General features: G+C 36.8%; 1 protein-coding gene across 2 annotated transcripts in view; it reads left to right on the forward strand.

The window, feature by feature from the left end:
* NFKB1 (nuclear factor kappa B subunit 1) overlaps positions 1–14,732 on the forward strand; it is a 163,572-nt gene that overhangs the window by 118,204 nt on the left and 30,636 nt on the right. For both annotated transcript variants that reach the window (XM_074228156.1, XM_074228157.1), the window contains 5 exons: positions 2,705–2,868; positions 4,543–4,701; positions 9,433–9,537; positions 11,419–11,510; positions 13,108–13,246. In XM_074228156.1, coding sequence (XP_074084257.1) covers positions 2,705–2,868; positions 4,543–4,701; positions 9,433–9,537; positions 11,419–11,510; positions 13,108–13,246 — 659 coding nt within the window. The remainder of the gene's footprint in view (positions 1–2,704; positions 2,869–4,542; positions 4,702–9,432; positions 9,538–11,418; positions 11,511–13,107; positions 13,247–14,732) is intronic.

Genomic DNA, 14,732 nt, shown 5'->3' on the forward strand with positions numbered 1-14,732 from the left:
ATGTCTGTGATACCTTTTTTCATCGTCATTGATGAAATGGTTTCCATTTTCGAAAGCATAGTGGAATAATAATTTTATTACTTTTCAACAACCAGTTAGATCTTTGTGAATGTTGTCAGGTTAATTTGAAGGACTTTGATTCTTTTTTTTTTCTTTTGGTTTATTTCTTTGGGCTTTTAGAAGAAAACGAGAAATAAAAAGACAGAAGTTGCTTTCCTTTGGCTTTTTGAAATTGGCCAACTAAAACAGACCCAGCTTGAAGCTTTGTTGGGTTGTTAACCTGCTGGTTCAATAAATTGTTTAGTTTTCTGGGTTTTTCAATTGATATAAAATCAGTTGAGTTTCTTTAGATGTAAGGTTTTCTGCCATTCAGAATGCTCTCCCTAATAGCAAATTATTCTATTTCCTACCCTTTCCTTACTGTTTATACTGAGAGCAGCATTTCTTTTTAAAAATCACAAGTCCTTTTAAAATTATTTTTTAATCATCTGTTCCTTTCATTTTCAAAAATTTGTGTGTGTGTGTGTCCTTCTGTATATTAGTCCATAATCTCCATCAGACCTCTTTCCAGCATCATTAAGCCTCTGGAATCATGACTGATGACTGTTTTGATTCTTAAGTCTTTCAAAATTGCTTTTTCATCTTGGTGTTGTGGTATAAAATCATCTTCATTGTTTGGCTTACTCTATTCTGTTTCAGTCAATTATTAATAACAGCAATAATAATATGATATAGACATGCCTCTTTAAGGTTTGCAAAGTACTTTACAGATGTTAGCTCATTTGATCCTTACCAAAATGCTATGACTTAGGTGTGGAAACTGAGAAACTCAGTGACTTAGTCAGGGTAATAGAGTCAGTAAATATCTAAGACAAAATTCAAATTCAAATGTTCCTGTTTCCAAACGTAGGCCTAGCTATCTCAAAATTCAAAACCATTTCCTTCCTTGTTTCTTACTACACAGTAGTAGTCTATTACATTTATATAACACAAATTCTCTAATATTTCCCAGGTGTGGATATTCCCATAATTTTCCAGATCTTTGCCATCCTTATAAAGAGTTACTCTATTTTTATACACAAAAGACATCTTCCTCCATCTTTGATTTCTTTGGAGTATAGACCTTAACAGTGGCATATAGAATGACCTAATTAATTATTGCATATAGTGGTATTTCTGGATAGATCTAACAGTGGCATATAGAATGATCTAGGATATGGCAAATAGTGGTAATCCTGGTCAAAATGTATTTACAGTTTTTTTCACTTTGAGAATATAGTTCATATTAATTTCCAACATAGTGATATCAGTTTAGAACTCTACCAACTAACTACATCAGTATGACAATTTTGGGGCAGTCCTCCAAAGTTTGTCATTTTCCTTTTTTTGTCACCTCTTCCAATATGATGAGAATAAATTAGAGAATCAGAGTTACTTTAATTTGCATTTCTTTAATTATTAATGATTTAAAGCTTGTTTTTTTCAAAAACTTTGACTTTCTTCCCTGTCTCTTCAAATCCATTTACCATTTACACCAACTGTAATTTCTATTATTCTCACAAATTTAAATAATTTGTTGTTTTTTTTTTTCAATTTTGGCAGTGATATTGATATCAAAAGAACTTGGTTTGGGCAGGAATTCTTGACCTCCTTTGGGTCATGGACCTCTTTGGTGGTCTGATAATAACTATTAACCCCTTCTCAGAATAATGTTTCTAAATGAATAAAATAAAATGTAAATCAATTCAGCTGTATTGATTAAAAACGAATTCATGATTCTTCTAAAATCTAACCCCAGGAAAAATGGGCAAATCAGTACTAATTTATATGAATCAGTATCAGTACTGTTTGATATTGCAGCAATATCCTAATGATCTACAAGCTCACTCTATATATTGCTTTTTTTTAAAGTCTCTGCTTTTGGTTTTCTTCCAGTCTCTGTGTAGCAGTCTTTCTTCTGCATATGGATATCTTTTTGTTACTATATATCTCTGTATTTTTGTGTATCCTCAGTATCTTACATCTCTTTTTTGGGTCTTCATCTGTTTTTCTGTCTTAAACTTCCTATCATTAATTGAGAAAAGTAGATAATTAGGACTTTTATATTTTTCTAGTAGAAGCCATCAAATTAAGTTGCTCCTAAGTAACCACATCATTTGTTGTGATATCAAGGAAAAGTCACTTAAGTTCGATTTGTTTGTATGTAAACTGGAGATGAAAATACTACATCTGTGGTAGATACCTTGTAAACCCTTAGAATGAAGTGTCAATGTTAGTTTTCCATTCATATTCCCATTTTTCAATAGAAAAAAAAGTTCAAACCCTTACTCTACATACTCAATCCTGAATACAGATGGAGCAACTCAGGTTCTAATAACAATCAGTTTCAGATCTTTGGTCCTCAAATCTCTAAAATGAAATGTGAGATTCAAAATAAAGCCTGCCCCAAATCCTGCCAACTGATCCTTGGGAGATTTTTTTCCCTCCAAAACAATAATCACATCTTCCTATTATAATTGTTTAATATTGCACCTTAGAAATAAATTTCTAAATTCTTGAAAAAGGGAGAAATATGCCATGAAAGTTAAAATTCCCTTGCTTCATTAATTTGTAATTTTACCTTATTTGAATTGCACCAATTTCCAGCAGCAAATGGTTGTTTGATTTGTGTGTGTGTGTGTGTGTGTGTGTATCTTTATTGAAGATTTGCCAATTTGGGTATACTTCATGTGACAAAGAAAAAAGTATATGAAACATTGGAAGCACGGATGACAGATGCCTGTATAAGGGGATACAATCCTGGACTTTTAGTACATTCAGAACTCAACTATTTGCAACCCGAAGGTGGTGGAGAAAGACAACTTACAGGTAAATATTTCTTTCTCCTTTTTTTTTTAACCTTTATTCTATTTTTACTTTCTGGTTTTGTTTTTAATTCTTGTGGTAGATGTCAGAGGAGGAGACTCAAGGCTGATATGTTGCTTTTTGGATAGTTTTCTGCTGGTTATTTTGTATAATATCACAGATTGTCAGAGCTTGATTTAACCATTAAGTCTACATTGAGTTAACTGGGGGGGGAAATGCCTAAATACTTATCTTTCTCAAGATTGGTAACAGTAGCAGGATTTGAATTCAGGACTTTTGACTCTAAATTGAATGCTCTCATTTTTGTGGAGTCAGGATGATCATTATACAAATCCTGTCTCTGACACTAGTTTCGTAACTTTGGACATACTACTTCTGAGCTTCTGTAAAATGGACTAACACTGATTGTCTTTTATGTCCTTAATTTGTGATGCTTAAATGAAATAATGTATTTAAAATTCTTTTCAGGTGTGATCAAAATACTAGCTCTTCCTATAGGAACATACAGGAAAATTCGAATTTATGCTGTACTCTATGCTAGAGCAGAATTGAAGTAGTTTTAAAAACTAAGATGTGGAGATTTAGAGAATATCGCTCAAATGTTTGCGTGAATTATTTGGGCCCAACTTGTGGTAGAGGCTTTCCAAGCTCATATTGGTCTAATCAGCTACAATCAGACACTAACTTGTCTCTAACATAGTAAATGTCATTTTGCTCTTTTCATATGAGAGACAAGAACCAAATAGGAAAATTAATTTACATAGGAGATATGAAGATGCAAAGTTTATGAGGAATACCATTGAGTTGGAACTTTTATATTTACTTTCTTTAGTTATTCTGTTTTAGGCATATCTTCCAGAAACTATTTAATTTAACTTTATTTTAAATCCACACATTTCTAGCTTAATGAGAAAAATATCCAAAGAAGCATAATCCTTCCCTCTCCCAGGCCTCCACCCCAGTATTTTGAGGAGTTTTGATCAAAGAAGAATGACATAATATATTAAAATAACTTTGATTTACCATTCCAGAACAATAGTAACTATTCAGGTCTTCCCTTGACATTCCCCTCAAGTGTTTTCCTGGAGTAATTAATGGAGACCTTATCTCCCTTTGATCAATATCTTCATCTTTCCTGAAGCAAGGCCTGGGGAAGGCAATGGTTTTTTTGTTTTTTGGGGTTTTTTTTTTTAAGATTTTTCAAGGCAATGGGGTTAAGTGGCTTGCCCAAGGCCACACAGCTAGGTAATCATTAAGTGTCTGAGGTCAGATTTGAACCCAGGTACTCCTGACTCCAAGACTGGTGTTCTATTTACTGCGCCACCTAGCTGTCCAGAAGGCAATGGTTTTAATTGGACAAATGATTCTCCTTGTTCAAAGGTTTGATTTTTATGTTGAATCCATTTCCCTAAGAAAGCCTGTCTTTCCTGTTTTTTTTAAACACTCATAAACTGTAAAAAAGTCTAGAAAAGATCTTTAGATGAAGGCAACATTTGCACCTTTTTAAAAAAAATTCAGTATTTTAAGTTTCCCCATTAACAGAAATATTTCCATCTTAAATATTTTCTAGGGAGACTGCAGTGAGGCTTTGGAATATGCTTTCACATCCATAAGGGACTGCCCAAAAGCATCACATTTAAAATGTCTTCCCCCTTCCTGGCTGTATTTTTTTCCTAGATAGAGAAAAAGATATCATCCGACAGGCGGCTCTCCAACAGACAAAAGAGATGGATCTCAGTGTAGTCCGGCTGATGTTCACAGCTTTTCTTCCAGACAGCACAGGGAGCTTCACCAGAAGACTGGAACCCGTGGTTTCAGATGCAATCTATGACAGCAGTGAGTACACATTCCCTCATCTGGTTCTTCATGTGCAAATGTCAACCTTCTTCCCTGAAATATCAAGCTTTCTTGATGTGTGAATTCAGTCCAGCCAGTACCACAGAAAAATCTGGCAGGAGATTCTGTTGGTCCTTTCAGGGAAAGAAAGCACCATCAATTTTCTTCTGGGATCCTAATAGGATGGTTTGAGAAAAGTATTGTTTAGTTCCCTTTCCTTCCCCTCTTTAGCCAGTATTTCTTTGAGACAGTATATTCAAATGAGTTCTCAAGAAATGTCCATGGAATTAAAATACTAAGGACAACTTAATTGGACTTCAAGCAAGCCTTTCAGTCTATAACATATCACTTTTAGACAAGTTTTTTTCCCCCAGAACCACACCTCTCACCAAGTTTATACTTGACCTTCAAAAAGGTGATGGTGTCACCCAAGCAGATATGTCAGCCAAATTCATTCAGAGATATGTAGGCTCATCAAGATTTTGTGGCACTAGAACTGAGTAGAAAAGTCCTTATCCTCAAATTGTCCTATAGACAGATTTCTCTCATTATTGATAATGGGTTTAAAGGGAACTTGGAGTTTCTAAAAAGGCAAAGACTTCTCTATTAGAGATAACCATATAACACAGCTGGGGAGCAAAGAAGGAAGCTTTGTATCATACCATTTACCACACTGAAACCTTTGTCCTTAACCACACTAGATCTTAATTTAGTTTGAGGGAAAAATAACATTTCTGTTTTCCTTTACTTGAGAAGAGGAATTGTCAAATTCTAACTGAATTTTTTCCCTCAATACACTTTAAGGTGCTATCAACCTTAAAGTCCTTTTGTAGAAGAGATACTATATGCCAGCACAATGTCATGTACATAGCTGGCATTGCAACTTTTTGGTTTTAGATGAACTTGGTGGATAGAATGATGGATAGAATGCCAGGCTTGGGATTAAAAAGACCCATCTTCCTGAGTTCAAATCCTTTGCTCCAAACTTAGCAGCTGTATAATCTTGATCAAGTTACTTTACCCTGTTTACCTCAATTTCCTCATCTGTACAGAAGAAAATGGCTAACCACCCCAGTATCTTTGCCAAGAAAACACCAAATAAGACATGAAAGAAAAATAACTCGTCAACAAAAACTTGTTGGCTGATGGTTCAGAAACTTAGCCAAGGTAAGAACTGGAACAAGGCAGCCTCTTAAGATCACTTAATCACTCTCTGCACCTCCCCAGCCTCCTCTGCCCTACCTAATGGGTGTATAATGGAAATGAATAAATTACTGCATTTTTCTAATGCCATGAGACACAGTGCTTTATGCTTGAGAAATGCTTCATAAAGTGATTATAGATTGAACTCTGACATTTCATTTTGTTATTCTTAACCATAAAATATCTTAGGTGAACATATGTTTTTTTAATTTATTTTTTATTCTCATTTTGTACAAATGTTTTTCTTTACATTAATAAAATATACTTGTTTACAAGTTAACAAGATACCCCTCCCCCCCATGAACATAGATAGACTTGCTTGGGCAAAAAAGTAAAGGGGGGAGAAAAAAATTAAAATTAAAAAAAATAATAGTAATAATTGTAGGTATGGCCAGGTGATGCAATGGACGAAGCAACAGCCCTGGAGCCACGAGCACCCGAGCCCATACCCAGCCTCGTAAACCCAATAATCACCCAGCCATGTGACATGCAAGCCACCAGATCCCCACTGCCCTGCAAAAACCAAAAAGAAGGGGAAAAAAAGACCCAAAATAAAATAAAATAGTAATAATAGTAGGGGTGGCTGGGTGGCAGACAGAGCATTGGCCCTTGAGCCAGGAGCACCTGGGTCCGAATCCGGCCCCAGACACCCAATGATCATCCTGCTATGTGGCCCAGCAGGCCACCCAGCCCCACTTGCCCTGCACCCTCCCCCAAATAATAATAACAAAAAATGCGTTTCAGTCTTTGTTCCAACACCATCAACTCTGTCGTGAGTGGATCACATTCTTTATAAGTCCATCACAAAAGTTACTTCCATATTTTTCCAACATTGCCATTGCTGATCGCAACTCCCTCCTTTTGTATTTCTCCACCACCATGTACTATATTTTCTCTCTCCTTTCACTCTGACTCTGCTGTAGGGTAGCTGAGTGATGCAGCAGACAGATCCCTGGTCCTGGGGCCAAGAAGCCCTGAGCCCCCATACCACCCCTTAGGCCCAAAATCCACCTGGCCCTATGGTCCCGGGCAGGCCATCCAATCCCAGCCCCTTGCAAGAAGTAAAAAAAGAAAATGTGTTATATCTGACCACTGTCCCCCCATGGTCCATCCTCTCCTCCTCCTCCTCCATTCACATCCCCACCCCTTCCCCCTGCTCCCCCCTCCTTCTTACTCCAGACATCTATACCCCATTGAGTATATTTGCTGCCTCCTCTCCCAGCCATCTCTGATGAGAGCAAAGGTTCCCTCATTCCCCCTTGCCTCCCCCCCTCCATATCATTGCAATAGCTCATTGTAATAAAACAAATCTTATTATGTGAAATATTTTGGACTATTCCCCCTCTCCTTTTTCTTTCTCCCAATCCATTTCCCTTTTTTTTCTTATTGACTCCATTTTTACACCATATTTTATCTTCGAATTCAGCTTTCTCCTGTGCTTCAACTACAAAAGATCCTTCTACCTGCTCTATTATCTGAGATGGTTCATATGAATATTATCAGTATCATTTTTCTATCCATGCAGTTCATCCTCATTAAGTCCCTCATATTTCCCCCCTCTCCTCTAATCTCCATGCTTCACCTGAGTCCTGTATCTGAAGGTCAAACCCTCTGTTCAGCTCCAGCCATTCCAAAAGGAACCTTCGAAATTCCCCTGGTTCATGGAAAATCCATCTCCTTCCCTGGAAGAGGACACCCAGCCATGCTGTGCAGTTCACTCCTGGCTGCATTCTAATCTCTTTTGCCTTCCGGTATATTGTATTCCAAGCCCTACGAGCTTCGAATGTAGCTACTGCTAAGTCCTGTGTGATCCTGACTGCAGCTCCATGATATAGGAACTGTGTTCTTCTGGCTGCTTGTAACATTTTCTCTTTGACTTGGGAGTTCTGGAACTTGGCTATAATATTCCTGGGGGTTGGTTTTTTTGGGATCTCTTTCTCGGGGGGATCGGTGGATTCTCTCCATTTCTATTTTGCCCTCTGCTTCTAGAATATCAGGGCAATTTTCCTGTAGTAATTCTTTGAAAATGATGTCAAGGCTCTTTTCCTGATCATGACTTTCAGGTATTCCAATAATTTTCAAATTATCTTTCCTAAGCCTGTTTTCCATATCAGTTGTTTTTTCAATGAGATATTTCACATTTTCTTCTAATTTTTCATTTTTTTGGTTTTGAAGTATTGATTCCTGATTTCTAGTAAATTCATCCATCTCCCTGAATTCTATTCTTTGCCTGAAGGATTTATTCTCCTCAGAGAGTTTTCTTATCTCTTTTTCCATCTGGCCAATTTTGCTTTTTAAAGCATTCTTCTCCTCAATAACTTTTTGAACTGTTTTATCCATTTGACCTAAGCTGGTTTTTAGCATGCTATTTTCTTCAGCATTTTTTTGGATTTCCTTGACTAAGCTGCTGACTTCATTTTCATGTTTTTCCTGCATCTCTCTCCTTTCTTTTCCCAGTTTTCCTTCCAACTCCCTCATTTGATTTTCAAAGTCTTTTTTGAGCTCTGTCATAGCCTGAGCCCAATTTCTGTTTTTCTTGGCGTCTTTAGATGCAGGAGCTTGTGCTTCCTCATCTTCATACTGAGTATTTTGATCCTTCTTGGTCTCATTTGCAAAATATTTCTCAATGGTCTTCCTCTTGTTTCTTTGTTCATTTTCCCAGCCTGAGCCTGTTTTTTGGGGGGTGCTTCCTGAGCTTTTGGGATGCTCCCACAAGGGTCTTAGTGTGTGAGGCTCTGTCCTCCCTCCTGGTCTGTGAATGACCATAAGCACACGCCTCTGCCACAGGGCTGAGGTGGGGGGGGGGCTGCTGTTCTATTGGGGGGGGCCTAGACTGGGATCAGGATCTGAATGTGGTCAGAGCCCCAGAGTCCTGTTCCAGGGGCAGAGGACAGAACTCTGCAGTCTCTCTTCACTCCCCTCCCTCAGCTCAATGGGCTCATGCCCTGGGGGCTCCTGCTTATGGCTCCACCTGCTTCTGTTCCTGGAACTTGGCTGTGCTGGCCACTGCTCCCTGTGTGCCCCGAGGGCTGGGCTCCACGTGCTCTGGCAGAGGTTCCTCGCTGTTCCCCCACTTTGTGCCCGGTGCTCCCTGGGGTGTAGCTCCGGAGACTCCCCCGCTGCTGTGAGCCGCGGCTCCCAGAACCCTGGGGCTGCCTCCGGGAGGCTGAAGTTCTTTGGCTCTGGCGGGCCACCCCTCTGGCAGGCCGCCCCTCCGGCCCGGGGCAGCAGAGCCTCTCTGCTCTTTTCCAGGTTACCTTGAGCAGGAGAACTGCCTCACTGGGTCCCTTTGTGGGTTCTGTCTCTCGAAAGTTTAGTTAAAGTCCTTAGTTTAATGAGTTTTTATCAGAGAGCTCCTAAGACTGGATCCCTTCCTGTCGCCATCTTGGCTCCGCCCCCCAAACATATGTTTTTAAACATAATATTCTTGAAATTCTTAACCTCTGTTCAAAAGGGGCTTTGTCCTATGTGGAGCCTCCTGAAAGCTAGGCTAAACTGTCATTTTGTTACCATTTGTTCTGTCAACAGAAGCTCCCAATGCCTCGAACTTGAAGATTGTAAGAATGGACAGGACCGCGGGCTGTGTGACTGGAGGGGAGGAGATTTATCTTCTTTGTGATAAAGTTCAGAAAGGTGAGGACATGTCTGAGCCTGTGAGATGGAATATAGTTCATATTGACCATTGTTGTGAGGTATTTAATAGCTTAGCAAATTGTATCTCTTTTTCATTTTCAGTGGGTTTATTCTGCTTGCATCATGTTTATTAAATGGAATTTGGGGTCTGATCACATCTTAATTTAATGTCTCCCCCAACCTTCGAATTTGTTCATTTATTTTGTTCTTTCCTTTAGGACTCTACAGTGATACAAGATAATGTTTGTGAAATTTTTTTCTCATTAATATGATCTCAGTATCTCTCATCAGCTAATTGATTTATGTGAGACTCCACCCTAATTTATTTAATGCTAATGATTTAATGGACTAGAGAAAACTTGCCCATTTGTATTTTCTTTTATTTCCCTATAACTAAGTAAATATATTAAATTACAGAGCAATTTGTTAACAAATGAGAATAATGATTAGCAAAGACTTAGGTAACTATATAATACTGTGGCTATGAATAGTGTCCCAACTGTAGATCAGTACAACAGCATATGATTCCTCTTTTACTTGTCTGGAAGCTTAGTTTCACCCCATTCCTGTACTTTTCTAGACAGTGGTTCAGATATCTTCAGAACTGTCATATTTCTCCTTAGCATAATAGCCAAATTCAAATTCAATCTCTAATTAAATAAGTTTAGTCCATTATTTTTGGCTTCTCTTTGGTAATCACGGGAAATGGTCTTCCTAAAATGTGCTGTGCCTTTCAACTTTTCCCAAATCCTTCCTAGAATTGTCTTTAAAGTTTTCTTTATAACATCATTTATTTAGTTCTGGTGAGGAAGGAGTTTTATATCACCTTTTCCCTCTCTGTATTCTCCTTCATAGTTCTTCATGGATTATAGACAAAATGCACATCTTCTTTCTTGGGACACTTTGGGAGAACTTTTATTTCTAGACACTGAGTCTCAATTGACTTTTTTTTTAAACTTCCAGTCACATGCTGCTTTGCTAAACAAACAGTTGGAGCTTTTGGGAGACTCTTAAAAGTTTTAGTAACAATATCTGTTGTCCCTGTGAGACTGAAATTTGAAACTAGGATTATGTCTTCATAGATTCCTTAAAACACTTGCTAATTTCACACCCAAACAAACCTGTTACTTTCAAACAAAGCATTTTTCAGCAAGGAATAGTCACATTCTAAAGGCAATAAATGGAAATTGTTGTAAATGTTTTGTAAATGTTAGTAATCTATGGCCTTAGTTTTTTCCAGAATGAATAGCGACTGTCCTACACCTCTTACCCCTCCTACAGTGAATAGTAATGATGATGTAGTAGTCATCTGTTTCCAGCTGTATGACAGTCACTACAAAATCTTCAAAAAGACAAAAACTTCATTGTAAAATTGGAAAATAAAATTAACAGCAAAACTTTAATGTAATTTTATTTTTTTTTCTTTAGAAGAGGAACTAAGATGAGAAAAGATGGAATAGGGGAGAAAAAAAGTCTGTGGATCTCAAACATTCTGGGCACCTGCTGTGTAGGGAAGGGCATAAGTAGGTATCAGCAGTTGTTCCAGAAATTTCTTGGCTATTGACTTTAGTTTTTGCAAGGCAATGGGGTTAAGTGGCTTGCCCAAGGCCACACAGCTAGGTAATTATTAAGTGTCCAAGACCGGATTTGAACCCAGGTACTCCTGAGTCCAGGGCTAGTGCACCTAGCCTCCCTTGGCTGTTGACTTTTACCAAGAGAAAGCAGCAACTGTTCAAAGGTGACAACAAGGGTACCATTGCAAGAATAAAGATAGGTTATGGTATGTTTTGAAATGATATCTTTCCAACCATATAATTCCTTCATTTTAAATCTTATTATATCACTTGAAAAAATCAACAAAGAGATATAATTCTTTTATAGATGACATCCAAATTCGATTTTATGAAGAAGAAGAGAATGGTGGATTCTGGGAAGGCTTTGGAGATTTTTCTCCCACAGATGTTCACAGACAGGTATAGAGATGTTTTAATATTTTTGAGAGGTATATCACTGCTGTTTGATGTAGTGTTAGAAATGTTATCAATTAAGATAAGGAAAAGAAATTGGAGGAATGAGCAGATTATGTTAGTGAGCCATTATTAAGCACCTACAGTATGTAGAAGCATTGTACTAAGTCCTGGGGATACAAAGAAAGGCAAAATAAATGAAAGTAGGAAGAAATGAATAATGTCAAGAAACTCATAATCCAATTGTCAATTGAAACAAAATTATAGCTGTTGTATATATTTTTGAGAGGCAGTTAGAGGTAATTAAAAGGCATAATGACCCTAGAATCTCAATTTATGGATTTTAGTCTCAGTTATGATGGTACTTGCTCTGTGGCCTTGTGCCAAATCCTTTAACTTCTTCAAACTTCAGTTTCCTTGTCTGAAAATTTCAGTACTTCTTTTATAGGGTTGCTGTTAAGGAAATATTCTGTGATCTTTCAGTTGCTACATAAGTATCAGCAGTTTATCAAGGTGAAATCTAGTGCTTTGTCTTCACAAAAAAGAATTAGATTACTCACATTTATTTAAATCCTGTGTCAAAATACTTGAAATAACTGTGGGGGCTTTTTTTTTTTTGCCCCCAGAAAATCATTAATCATACAAGTCCCCTTTAGACTGCTGAGTCTCAGACCCTATGACAAGTCTTTGGTATGTCTACCTGTTTGTTTCTTTGATGAGTCATAGGCAATGAATCTTTGTTCTCTCTCTTTTTTTAAAGTTTTAACTTCTGGAACAAGTATTTTTATAACATAGTATAATTTTCAAAAAAAGATGATTGCCCATGAAACTGCAAGTCTCTTATATATAATTTTTGTTCCTTTTAAATATATAATAAAGTTATCATAAAATTTCTTTTTTCTTCCCTCTCCTCACCCCAAAACTAGAGACAACTATTATTAGACAAAAATATTTTTATGTTTATATAAAATATATTTTAAATCATTCTATATATACTTCTATTTATCACTTTTTTCTCTGAATGTAGATAGTGTCTTCCTTCATATGTCCTTTGTAGTTAATTTAGTTATTTATATTTATAATAGTCAAAATTATTTGTTTGCTCAAAGTTGATCCCTTCTCACAAGATGACTTGCTTGAACCTATCAATAAATATTTGTTGTCCAGTTTTATCACCTTGTTTGGGATTTTCTTGGAGTGGTTTGCTATTGCCTCATTTTACAGATGGCAAAACTGAGGCAAACAAGTCAAGTGATTTATCCAGAGTCACAAAGCTAGTAAGTGTCTGGTATCATATATCAGTACTGTTAAAAGTAGTCATATAGCAGGCTCTTATGGCTTATATGGATGAGGGAAAGAAAGAGCTGCTCATTTATTGTATCATCTTATAGGTGTTAAATTTATTTTCATGTGCATGACTAATTTTAAAACACTGGGGGGGGGGGAAATGAGCTATATAAATCAGACTATATTGGTCATTTAAAATATCTTTTTTTTAGTCCAAAAATAATGTACTGAGAGAGAGAGAGAGAGAGAGAGAGAGAGAGAGAGAGAGGCCACCCATCCCTATCCTAAATAAGGCTTGTATCTCTTTGTCTTGTAGTTTGCCATCGTATTCAAAACTCCAAAGTATAAAGATATCAACATTACCAAGCCAGCTTCTGTATTTGTCCAGCTTCGGCGCAAATCTGACTTGGAAACCAGTGAGCCGAAGCCTTTTCTGTACTACCCAGAAATTAAAGGTAAGCTATTTTTATCTCTTATGATGGTTCCTCTAAGACATAAATATAATATCTGTCTGAGTTTCATATTTATCAATTCCCTGGAATCCAGGTGTCCATTTTCAGACCTGAGTCAAAAAAAAAATGCTGTATTGGTATTTCCATATTAAGTCAATTTTAATTTTATTACATTGTCCAAGCTTATTTGATATTTCAAGGGTTTGTGGTATATTTTTCCCAAATACATAACAGGTATTAATAAGAATCATAATAATAACAACAACTATATAATATGAAATGATATAAATGTTATCTAACAATATAAAATGCATGATAATAAATATATAAACCATTTTTAGTTATTGTTAAAGAATACAGCAAGGATGACCTCCAGCACATTGAGTGGTACTCCTGTGGCAAATTTTTGGGGAAGCCATAGAGGACAGTTGTACAGACTGGGCAGGAATGGATGAGTGGTGTTGGAGGGGAGTTCCTAGACTGATAAGATTACTGGTACATTTGAGTATATAGTTGCTTGCATACACAAAATAAATTCTTGGTAATTTTAGAAGGGGAATGGAAAGGAGAAATGGTAGTACTAGCAGTAGCAGGAATCTGGATAGGCCTTATGTAGGAAGGAGGTGACATTTTTATGGAGGTTATTTGAATTTTTTAAGGTGACTGAGGATTCCAAAAGGCAGAAATGATGAGGGTCTACAATCGTAACCCAGGGACAGACTGAAAAAAGAAAAACACAGAAAAAGAAATGGAATATTATATAGGAGGAAAAGCAAAAAGACACTTTTTTTTCCCCTTTGGATAACAAAACACTTTCTAAAGGTTAGTTCTAGACTTTTATAAATTATCTGGAAGAGAAAGTGTATAGTCAAATCTCCCAGGTTGCAGATTATATTAAAATTCTCTGGGTGGGGAAATCCTACAAATGATAACAATATAATAGCTAGCATTTATTTATCATCTACTTGGTGCTTTATAAATATTAGCTTGTTTGATATGATTTAAGAGGAAATTCTCACCTGACTGTGAAACTAGGCAGGAAAGTACAGTTGAGTTTGATTGATGAAAATGAAAAGAGAGAAATTGTTACTATTATACTATTAGGATACTGGGCTCTCAACCCTTAAGGTTTTTGTTTCTTTGCTTGGGTCCAAACCTTTGACTCATAATTATCAGGCAGTGTTAAGTCTAGAGAGATGTAGAAAACACACCAAGGCTATTTGTGATTTGAGTTTGTGCCAGAGGCTGGGTTTGTTTTTAGAGCACATGATCTCTGTTATGGACTGGAGAAATATTGTCAAAAATTTGAGAGACAGAGACAGACAGAGAGAGCACAATATGTGTGTATGAACACCTGCATACAAAACATCATCCTACAATGACATCAATTCATACAAATACTCTTGGAATATTGTGTGCATTTCTAGTTGTTAAATTTAAGAAAGATTTAAGGGGAATAGACAAGCATCAGAAAGGACAACAAAAAATC

Source organism: Macrotis lagotis, chromosome 3, assembly GCF_037893015.1.
Source record: "Macrotis lagotis isolate mMagLag1 chromosome 3, bilby.v1.9.chrom.fasta, whole genome shotgun sequence".
NCBI classification, from domain to species: domain Eukaryota; kingdom Metazoa; phylum Chordata; class Mammalia; order Peramelemorphia; family Peramelidae; genus Macrotis; species Macrotis lagotis.